The sequence below is a fragment of the Stomoxys calcitrans genome, chromosome 2 (genome assembly GCF_963082655.1).
Source record: "Stomoxys calcitrans chromosome 2, idStoCalc2.1, whole genome shotgun sequence".
Taxonomy (NCBI): Eukaryota; Metazoa; Arthropoda; class Insecta; order Diptera; family Muscidae; genus Stomoxys; species Stomoxys calcitrans.
Window position 1 is genome coordinate 42,901,256 of NC_081553.1, and position 11,416 is coordinate 42,912,671.

General features: G+C 35.0%; 1 protein-coding gene across 1 annotated transcript in view; it reads left to right on the forward strand.

Annotated features, from left to right (window-relative positions):
- Positions 1-11,416, forward strand: part of LOC106085376 (uncharacterized) — a 69,699-nt gene that overhangs the window by 17,608 nt on the left and 40,675 nt on the right. The window contains exon 2 of the mRNA XM_059362883.1: positions 11,358-11,416. This exon is cut by the window's right edge and continues 429 nt beyond it. Within this exon, the coding sequence (XP_059218866.1) occupies positions 11,385-11,416 (32 nt within the window). The 5' untranslated portion in view covers positions 11,358-11,384. The remainder of the gene's footprint in view (positions 1-11,357) is intronic.

Below are 11,416 nucleotides of genomic sequence, written 5' to 3' on the forward strand. Positions count from 1 at the left end.
CCATATAAACCGATCTCCCGCTTAAGCTTCCTGAACCCTTAAAAGCCGCAATTTCAATCCGATTTGGTTGAAATTTCGCACGTAGTGTTCTGTATTGACTTGACCAAGAACTGTACCAAGTACAGTTCAAATCGGTCTATATAGCCCCCATATTAACCGATCGCCCGATATATCTTCTTGAGCCCTTACACGCCGCAACCTGATTTGGACCCCCATATAAATCAATCTCCCGATTTGACTTCCTGAGCCCCTGAAAGTCGGAATTTTTGTCCGATTTGGCTGATATAGTGTATATAGTGTTCTGTTATGATTTTCAACAACTGTACGGTTCCAATCGGCCTTCAACCTAATTTGGGCCCCCATATAAACCGATCGTCCGATTTAACTTCTTAAGCCCTTACAAGCCACAATTTTTGTCCGAATAAACTGAAATTTTGCATGTGGTGTTCTGTTATGACTTTCAACAATTGTGCTTTGTACGGTCCAAATCAGTCTATAACCTGATATAGCTTCCATATAAACCCATCACCCCATATGACTTCTTGAGCCCTTTTTGTCCGATTTGGCTGATATTTTGTACGCGGCGTTCTGTTACGACTTTTAACAACTTCGTCCGATTTGATTTCTTAAGCCCTTACAAGCCACAATTTTTGTCCGAATCAACTGAAATTTTGCATGTGGTGTTCTGTTATATAACCTGAGCTGAGCTCTTGGGTTTGAATCCAGGCGAGGACATCAGAAAAATTTGCAGCGGTGGTTATCCCTTCCTAATGCTAGCAACATTTGTGAGGTATTGTGCCATGCATAGAAGTCATGTAAAAATTTCTCCCCAAAGAGTTGTCGGACTCGGCTATAAAAAGCTGGTTTCTTATCATTGAGCTTAAATTTCGGTCGGACAGCACTCATTGATATGTGAGAAATTTGCCCCTGTTCCTTAATGGAATGTTTATGGGCAAAATTTTACAAATTGCATAGATGTCATGTGGGATCTTGAAGACGTCTTTTGCTTTGATTTCCAAACAGGAGTTCCATAGAAGGGAAAGGAGAAAGCGTTGCGCAAAGTTTTGGCAAGATTGGTCAATAGATGCGCTTCCAATGGCTCTTAAAGTGAAAATCGGGCGATAGACATATATGACAGCTATATCTAAATCTCGGCCAATTTCTATGAAATTCACCAGTAATATTTAGGGTCATAAGAAAATCCTTCCTGCTAAATTTCGACAGAATCGGAAAACAAATGATCCCTTTTTTGCAATTTTCACAAAATCGGACGAACATATATATATGAGAGCTATATCTAAATCTAAACCGATTTCGAGGAAACTCCTCAAATACTATAGCGGTCGTCGAGGAAAGCGTTTTGTAAAATTTTAGCAAGATGGATCAATAAATGCGCTAGCTGTGACCCTAGACATTAAAAACGGGCGACATATATATATATATGAGAGCTATATCTAAATCTCGGCCGATTTCTGTAAAATTCACCAGTAATATTTAGAGTCATAGGAAAATCCTTCCTGCTTAATTTCGACAGAATCGGAAAACAAATGATCACTTTTTTGCAATATTTTTCAAAATCGGACGAACACATATATGGGAGCTATATCCAAATCTGAACCGATTTCCATGAAATTTACCAACAATATTAAGAGTCATAGAAACATCTTTTCTGCCAAATTTCAAGAGATTCGGTCAGCAAATGACCATTTTATTGCTATATAACTGCAAATCGGACGAAGATATATATGGGAGCTATATCCAAATCTAAACCGATTTGTATAAAATTTATTAATAACATCGAGAGTCATAAGAAAATCCTTCCTGTCGAATTTCGAAAGAATCGTTTAACAAATGACCATTTTATTGCTGTATTACTGCAAATCGGCCGAACATATATATGGGAGCTATACCCAAATCTAACCTGATTTCTATAAAATTTACCAATAATATTGAGAGTCATAAGAAAATCCCTCCTATCGAATTTCGAGAAAATCGGTTAAGAAATTACCATTTTATTGGAATATTACTGCAAATCGGATGAACACATATATGGGAGCTATATCCAAATCTGAACCGATTTCTATGAAATTTATCAATATTATTGAGAGTCACAGAAAAATCCTTTCTGCCAATTTTTAAGAGATTCGATCAGCAAATGACCATTTTATTACATTATTACTGAAAATCGGACGAACATATATATGGGACCTATATACGGATCTCAACCGATTTTTTCCAATTTCAATAGGATTCATCTCTAAGCCAAAAAACATACCTGTACCAAATTTGAAGACGATCGGAAGAAAACTACGACCTGTACTTTGTATACAAGTTAACATGGACAGACGGACGCGAATCAGAAAGTGATTCTGAGTCGATCGGTATACTTAACAATGAGTCCATCTCTCTTCCTTTTGGATGTTACAAACAAATTCGCTTGGTTATAATACCCTATACCACAGTTGTGGTGTAGGGTATGAAAATGAGGTCTGATTTTTATCGATCCGATCTCTCAATTTAGTCTCTTGAGATCGTGTAGGACGCAATTCTTAAGCAATTACACTGAAATGTTCAGCAATGGCTTTTTTAAGACTTCCAACCTCCCTGCTAGGTATAGTTACAATCGGTTCATAACTTGAAATCAAATTTGAGTTCTCGAACCAGTAAAGGCCACAAATCTAAACTAATTTGACTAACATTTAATGAGGCTTCCCAAAATTCTAAGAAGTATAATACAAATCGGTCTGTAACCTGCTATAGCTTCAATATATGCAAAATGAATCGATGTCGTGATTTAATTGCTGTAGCCACTAATAGACGCCAATACTATTGGATTTGGCTGAAATTTGTTATAAATCCTAAAACTTTTTTGTTATAAATCCTAAAACTTATTTGGCTGAAATTTAATTGAGCTTCCCAAAACTCTAAGTAGCATGATCCAAATCGGTCTGTAACATTCTATAGCTTCGGTATATGCAAAATGAATCGATATCGTGATTTGATTGCTTGAGCCACTAAAGGTCGCCAACTCTATTGGTTGTGGCTGAAAAAATTTTTTCTTTATAAATCCTAAAATCTTTGGCATGTATGGTTAAAATCGATCTATAACCTCATATTTGTTTCTATATAAAGCACTTAAATTGCCTAAGAAAAATTGTTCAAAAAAATTTTACTTATGCGATTCTTGGTGGAACATTCGACCCATAACCAACTCTCATGGCCTTCTTTTAAATCGTTCTCCTCAATCCAATTTTTTGCTTTTTCTTCCCTTGCAAAACTGCCTAAAACACACAGAAAATTATTTATATTCTTAAAACAGTTAAAAATTTTTAATAGTTTAAATAACTTGTGGCTGGAATGCCCAGGTTGCGGGAAAAATATTCTGAAGGCTGTAATTAAAAGATATGCATATGATTAAAGCTCATTATGTATTAATTTGTGTGTACTTGCTCTTCCTCTCTTCAATAAACAAAAGACTTAAGCAACAAACTTTACGCAACAGAAAATAGGGGGAATAGCAAAAGAGAGAAACTCACACTACAGTAGTTGGTGAGTGTAGTTGGTGAGTGTAGTTGGCGAATGAAGTCAGTGAGCTTGTATCATGTGTCACACACACACAGCCACACTCAGTAGACTGTATTAGCTGTAAATGCGAAACCTTCATATACCACTGAAAAACAAATTATGTCATTTAAAAAAAAAAAATTTAATTACTACATAGACACAAGAGAGAGAAAGAACTCATATGATATAATATGAACAAAAAAGAGCAAAAACAAAAACAAACTAGAATTAAAATGTATACAAATTCTGAAGAAATGTTGAAAAAAAAAAACAACTACCGTATTACCAACATCTTCACCCATGGCATCATAATGGTTTGCCCATTTCGTTATTCGTCTACGCATATACAGTAAAGGCTAATTAGAAATAAACATACTCTTGAATATCTTAGCAACCACATACATGGAGGGGTTAAAGAGAAGCAAAAAACTACAAATATAACTAATTAAGGTTATATATCATCAGTATATATGAAATTAAGAATGCATAGAAAGCCTTATATGGGACTTCTGCTCTTACAAAGCCTGCAATCATAAATTGGAGCAAATAAATAATTATTGTGACTTCATAGCCAGCCATGGCTTAATTTTAAATAACCATGGTCGATTTAAATAAGCCTTTTGCAGACTAATTATAATGCCGGAATAGCCACAACAAACCACAAAGGCCATAAAACGAATGAAGCCGATTATTAAAATGGCTTCATTTCAATTCTGGGTTAACAGTGGCAAGGAAGGGGGGCATCCAATGGTCAGTTGGTAGACCTCCTACATGGTATAGTAGTTTTTATGAAAAGGTTATTTGTGGTTTATAGAGACTAATTAACGTATTAAGGTTTTAGTTATATTACACATTTATTGTTTAATTTTAATTATATTTGTTATGCATGGAAATGGAGGGAGAACTTATTTAGCGGATAGAGAAAGGAATAGAGATAAGCAAAGATTTTATGCAACTATTTAATGTTTAAGGATAATAAATGATTTAATGAGATTAAGGAGGAATGCATCCATTAACAAATAAAAGCGTGCTAAGTTCGGCCGGGCCGAATCTTATATACCCTCCACCATGGATCGCATTTGTCGAGTTCTTTTCCCGGCATCTCTTCTTAGGCAAAAAAAGATATAAGAAAAGATTTGCTCTGCTATTAGAGCCATATAAAGATATGGTCCGGTTCAGGCCACAATTAAATTATATGTTGGAGACCTGTGTAAAATGTCAGCCAATTCGAATAAGAATTGCGCCCTTTGGGGGCTCAAGGAGTAAAATAGAGAGATCGATTTATATGGGAGCTGTATCGGGCTATAGACCGATTGAGACCATAATAAACACATATGTTGATGGCCATGAGAGGATCCGATTTCAGGCAAATCGGATAATAATAGAGATCTCTAGAGGCTCAAGAAGTCAAGATCCTAGATCAGTTTATATGGCAGCTATATCAAAACATGGACCGATTTGGCCCATTTCTAATCCCAACCATACTTAACATAGTTGTTGGAAGTTTTAACAGAACACTATATGCAAAATTTCAATCAAATCCGAAGAAAATTGAGGATTCCAAGCGCTCAAGAAGTCATATCGGGAGATCGATGTATATGGGAGCTATATCAGGTTCTTGACCGATTTATAGCTCCCATATATGTGTTCGTCCGATTTGCAGTAATACAGCAATAAAATGGTCATTTGTGAACCGATTCTCTCGAAATTTGGCAGGGAGGATTTTCTTATAACTCTCAATATTGTTGGAAAATTTCATAGAAATCGGTTCAGATTGGGATATAGCTCCCATATATATGTTCGTCCGATTTGCAGTAATACTCCAATAAAATGGTCATTTGTAAACCCAATCCCTCGAAATTTAGCAAAAAGGATTTTTTTATGACTCTCAACAATATTGGTGAATTTCATAGAAATCGGTTCAGATTTGGATATAGCTCCCATATATATGTTCATCCGATTTGCAGTAATACAGCAATAAAATGGTCATTTGTTAACCGATTCTCTCGAAATTTGGCAGAAAGGATTTTTTATAACTCTTAATATTACTGGTGAATTTCATAGAAATCGGTTCAGATTTAGATATAGCTCCCATATATATGTTCCTCCGATTTGCAGTAATACTCCAATAAAATGGTCATTTGTTAACCGATTTTTTCGAAATTTTGCAGGAAGGATATTCTTATGACTCACGATGTTACTGGTGAATACATAGAAATCGGTTCAGATTTAGATATAGCTTTCATATATATGTATATATCACCCGATTTTCACTCCTAGACCCACTGCAAGCGCATTTATTGACCATTATTTCCTCGACGAATTCCACAATTTTCCATAAAGTTTGTTCGAAATCGGTTCAGATTCAGATATAGCTCCCATGTATTTGTTAGTCAGATTTTGGATTGTTAGTTGTCATTTGCCAACCGTAGTTATTACATTTTGAACACATTTGCTTAGCTCGAAATTTGATACAGGAATTTTAATAATCTATCTGGATACATCCGCCGAGGTCCATCCCCTCCTTTTGTGTTTATAGGGTAGGTGTAGGGTATTATAAAGTCGGCACCGCCCGACTTTTGCCTTCCTTAGTGGTTTTCACTAATTTTTCTTTGATTTTCTCCCACTGTGCGTTGTATGGGGGAGGATAAAAAAAAATTTTTATAAATCAACATAATCACGCTAACACCATATATATCTGAAATAAGCTCCCTTATCTTACGCATAACAATAAACACGTCATTATTGTTTGCCATTAAAAATTTTATTAATTTCATATTTTGTATTCAAAAGAAGCCCCTATTTTTTCCATATTTAACTTCTCTCCATTATAAACCTTCAAAAGACCCTAAAATTCTATTTTTGAATGGTTTTTTTTTTGTCTTTGCCGCCTTCTTAAATTAAAGAAATTGCCTATTTTTTAGGGCCAAGAAATTTTATAAGAAAAAATCATTGCTATTATTCTTCCCCATAATTCTTAACGGAAGTTTACACAATAAAATTACAAAACACTAATTATTGTGGCCTTGTTTAAACTAATGAATGTATAAATGCTAGACAAACATTAACCAGTTATAGGCAGGAGGTTAAGAAACACAAAAAAATAAAAAAATCAAACACATTCAGATGTCTGCAAAATTTTATGAATGAAGAAAAAAAATTATGTTAAGGTCTTTGTCTTAAATTTAAAGATAAGGCCAACGAAGACAGAAAGAGAGACTGGGAAAATTATTAAAACTACTGTTAGTTTATTCAGTAGCTTTTTCTTTTTTTTTTTTTTGTTTTTTTTCTATCAAGACAAACTTTTGAAAATTCTAAAGCCCGGACAACACAACCTTTAATTAAAATCAACTTGTGTTTACGGTTAAGAATTTTTGTCTTGAAACAACTACAACACCAAAGTAACAACAAGGTAGAGTTAAACAAATATTTTCCAAAGAAATCATAATGGGTTAATTAGATTGTTTTTCTATCATATACAAGATTTTCTGTGTTCCTTTCTATTATAGACCCAAACCGTTTCTTGGGCAGCAATATGATTATTAAAGGCAAAAAATATAGCATGAGTGTACTAAGTATGTAATTAGTAACGCCCAATTTTTAATGATGTATGTTACACTAATTTAAATTGTTTAATGTGATATGCAGAATTCCCATCACTGATGGTGATGGTGTGAATTGTGAAAGATCATCAGAATTGCAAATTCCGCTCATGCATAAATCTTCATTTTCAAGCTTCAGATCTGAAAATACTTCACTTCATACATTGCTGTAGAATAAGTGATTGGGGCATGAGAGCACAGAAGCTGCAAATTAAAGAGTTTTTTCTTGTTGTTTTGATTAAAAAGCAATGATAACATGGCATGAAAGCCAATTAGTTGGTTTTTACTATCTGCCTGAGGGTGTTGTGAGCGTTTTCAAGTGCAATAAAGAAAAAATGGTTTTCTTTGTTATTTTAAAATCAAGTACATAGTTATGAATGAAGTAATAATTTCTTTATTTATATCGTTTAATTTATGAGCTAGGCAATAAAATCCATACCAAGCATATAAATTCGGTTGAAGAGATTCACTTAGAGATAAGTAAAATTGCGTAATTTTTTTTGGGCAAATAAGCACAAAGGTAGGTCAAAGGTAGTTTGAAGAAGAGTAATGCAGTTGTGAACTGACAGTAGAAATCATTATTTTAACTTTCATTGAAATTGGGTGAAAATGCTGTTTTTTGAAATAGAATCAAAATTCTGAAAATTGCACCCACTTTCACCCTAATGGGGTAAACATGCTCATCACTCCGAAAGAAGTCGAAATCGTTTGAAAAGAATAACCTTTCTAATGTAAAGTAGTAAATTTGGTTTGCAGAAACCAAAGACTTAAGACACGAACTCTATTAATTATCCGTCGAGATTTGTTAGAAAAAATTACAATGAATTTTGCAATAAAATTTCACTCTTTTAAAGGGTGACCTTTTAAGCGTAAATTCAAATTTGCCCATGAATTCTATTAAGAAACAGAGTACCATCCATATGTGCTGTACATTTCAAGTTTTAGTTTAATGATAAGGGACCTCCGAACGGTGTGCTGCAGTGTGACAAATCTTTGTGGAGAAGTTTTTACATGGCTTCTATGCAAGACATAGTAGCTCACAAATACCGCCATCTCTAGAAGGGGAAAATCGGCTCGAGAAATTGTCTTCGTATATTCTTAACAGGGTTCGAATCCAGGCGATCAATGTTATAGGCGACATGCTCACCTACGATGGATGAAAATGCTGCTTTTTGAAATAGAATCAAAATATTGGTCTTTGGGAATACTGAAAATTGCACCCACTTTCACCATAATTGGGTAAATATTGCTCATCACTCCAAAAGAAGTCGAAATCGATTGAAAAGAATGACCTCTCTAATATAAAGTAGTAAATTTGGTTTATAAAAACAAAAGACTTAAGACACGAACCCAATCATTATCCGTCAAGATTTGTTAGAAAAAATGACAATGAATTTTGAAATAAAAGTTCAATCTTTTAAAGGGTGACTTTTTAAGCGTAAATGCGAATTTGCCCATAAACATTTCATTAAGAAACAGAGTACCATCAATGTGTGCTGTACGTTTCTCAGTGAACGGTGTGCTGCAGTACGACAACTCTTTGTGAAGAAGTTTTTGCATGGCTTCTATGCAAGACATAGTAGCTCACAAATACCGCCATCACTAAAAGGGGAAAATCGGCACGGAAAATTATCTTCGTATATTCTCATCAGGGTTCGAATCCTGGCGATCAATGTCATAGGCGGATATGCTAACCACACGATGGCCTCTGACTGCTAATGCAAATGCAAACTTTGCCCTTGTACATTCCACTAAGGAACAGAGGCAAACTTCTCACATATCAATGAGTGCAGTCCGATTCACGTTCAAGCTCAATGATAAGGGACTTCCTTTTTATAGCCGAGTCCGAACGGCGTGCGACACTGGGACACCTCTTTGTGGAGAAGTATTTATATGACTGCCATACCAAACGGTATAGCTCGTCACAAATGTCGTCATCACTAGGAAGGGATTTTTTTATACCCTACACCCTACTGTGGTACAGGGTATTATAAATTAGTGAATTAGTTTGTAACACCCAAAAAGAAGAGAGATAGACCCATTGATAAGTATACCGATCGACTCAGAATCACTTTCTGATTCGATTTGGCTATGTCTGTCTGTCTTTTGTCCGTCTGTCTTTTGTCTGTCTGTCTTTTGTCTGTCCATGTTAATTTGTGTACAAAGTACAGGTCGCAGTTTTCATCCGATCATCTTCAAATTTGGTACAGGCATGTTTTTTGGCCTAGAGACGAATCCTATTGAAATTGGAAAAAAACGGTTCAGATCTGGATATAGCTCCCATATATATGTTCGTCCGATTTTCAGTAATAATGCAATAAAATGGTCATTTTTTAACCGATTCTCTCGAAATTTGGCAGAAAGGATTCTTTCACGACTCTTAATATTACTGGTGAATTTCATGGAAATCGGTTCAGATTTAGATATAGCTCTCATATGTATGTGTATCGCCCGATTTTCACTGCTAGGGCCACTGCAATCACATTTATTGACCAATCTTGCCAAAATATTGCACAACGCTTTCCTCGATGACTACCACAATATACATAGAGTTTGGTCAAAATCGGTTCAGATTTCAGATATAGTTCCCATATATATGTTCGTCCGATTTGCAGTAATATTGCAATAAAATGGTCATTTGTTAACCGATTCTCTCGAAATTCGGCAGGATGGATTTTTCTATGACTCTCGATATTACGGATGAATTTCATGGAAATCGGTTCAGATTTAGATATAGCTCTCATATATGTATATCGCCCGATTTTCACTTTAAGAGCCACTGTAAGCGCATTTATTGACCAATCTTGCCAAAATTTTGCACAACGCTTTCCCCGACGACTACCACATTATCTAAAAAGTTTGCTCGGAATCAGTTCAGAATTAGATACAGCTCTCATATATATTGTATATATATCGCTCGAATTTAACTCCTAGAGTCACAGCAAGCGCATTTATTGACCAATCTTGCCAAAATTTTGCAAAATGCTTTCCTCGACGACTGCCACAGTATCTGAGGAGTTTGCTCGAAATCGGTTTAGTTTTAGATATAGCTCTCATATATATGTTCGTCTGATTTTGAGAAATATTGCAAAAATGTAATCATTTGTTATCCGATTCTGTGGAAATTTTGCAGGAAAGATTTTCTTATGACTTTCAATTTTACAGGTGAATTTCGACTTTTCTTATGACTTTCAATTTTACAGGTGAATTTCGACTTTCACATTATCTGAAAAGTTTGCTCGGAATCGGTTCAGAATTAGATATAGCTCCCATATATACGTTCGCCAGATTTCGGGTAATTTGCCATAATGTTGTCATTTATCAACCGTAGTTTCAGAATTGGATATAGGTCCCACATTGTACTTTAAGGTAGGTGTATGGTATTATACAGTCGGCTCCGCCCGACTTTTGCCCTTCCTTACTGGTTTCATGATATTCTTGCCAGGATTCGAGCCCATGGTTACCCCTGCGCAATGGTGACCTCCACAATAAGAAAGTATGTCTCGTCTAATAGGAAATTCCAAAGCCCAAATCACAGATTATGTTGTATTTAATAAAATCAAAAAATCATTTACTCAAATGAAAGAAGAAAATTTGATTTTCCGATTAATGTCTTTCACATACCTTGCGGAACTAAAAACCTGAAAAAATAAAATTAACTCATATGACACATAAAAATCTCTGTAATACACCAAGCAATTGAAAGGCAAATAATAGCGCGTATAGACAGGCCATTTGGATACAAGTTTTCCATTCAATTTGCTGACACATTAACACACACAATTAAGATAATTCAACATGTTAATAACAGTTATCCGCAATAATATGAAGCTAAACAAATAAAACAAAACGAATTGAAACCACATAGAAATCAAGAAAAAGTCACCATCACCATCACCACCACGAGCACATCGAAAAAGAAATGCAGATGTTTGTTGCTACTACAATAATTTGCCTCATTCCTCAGATATAAAAAAAAACATAGCCAATAAACATAGGTCCGCAATTTAATTATATTAACACCATCACCACCAACTGAAAGTCCCACAAAAAAAAAAAAGACTTACCATGCACAGCCATGGTGCACAATAAAATGCCATTAGCATTTGTCTTTATGGCACATTAATAATTTCCAATTGAATTAAAAAGCCTAACCACATGCGTTTTTTCTTTTCCATTTTCTTATTGCAGATAAGAAGAAAGCTCACATCGACCACCATGTTTCTGCGTAAAAGTTTAGTCTTCCTCAT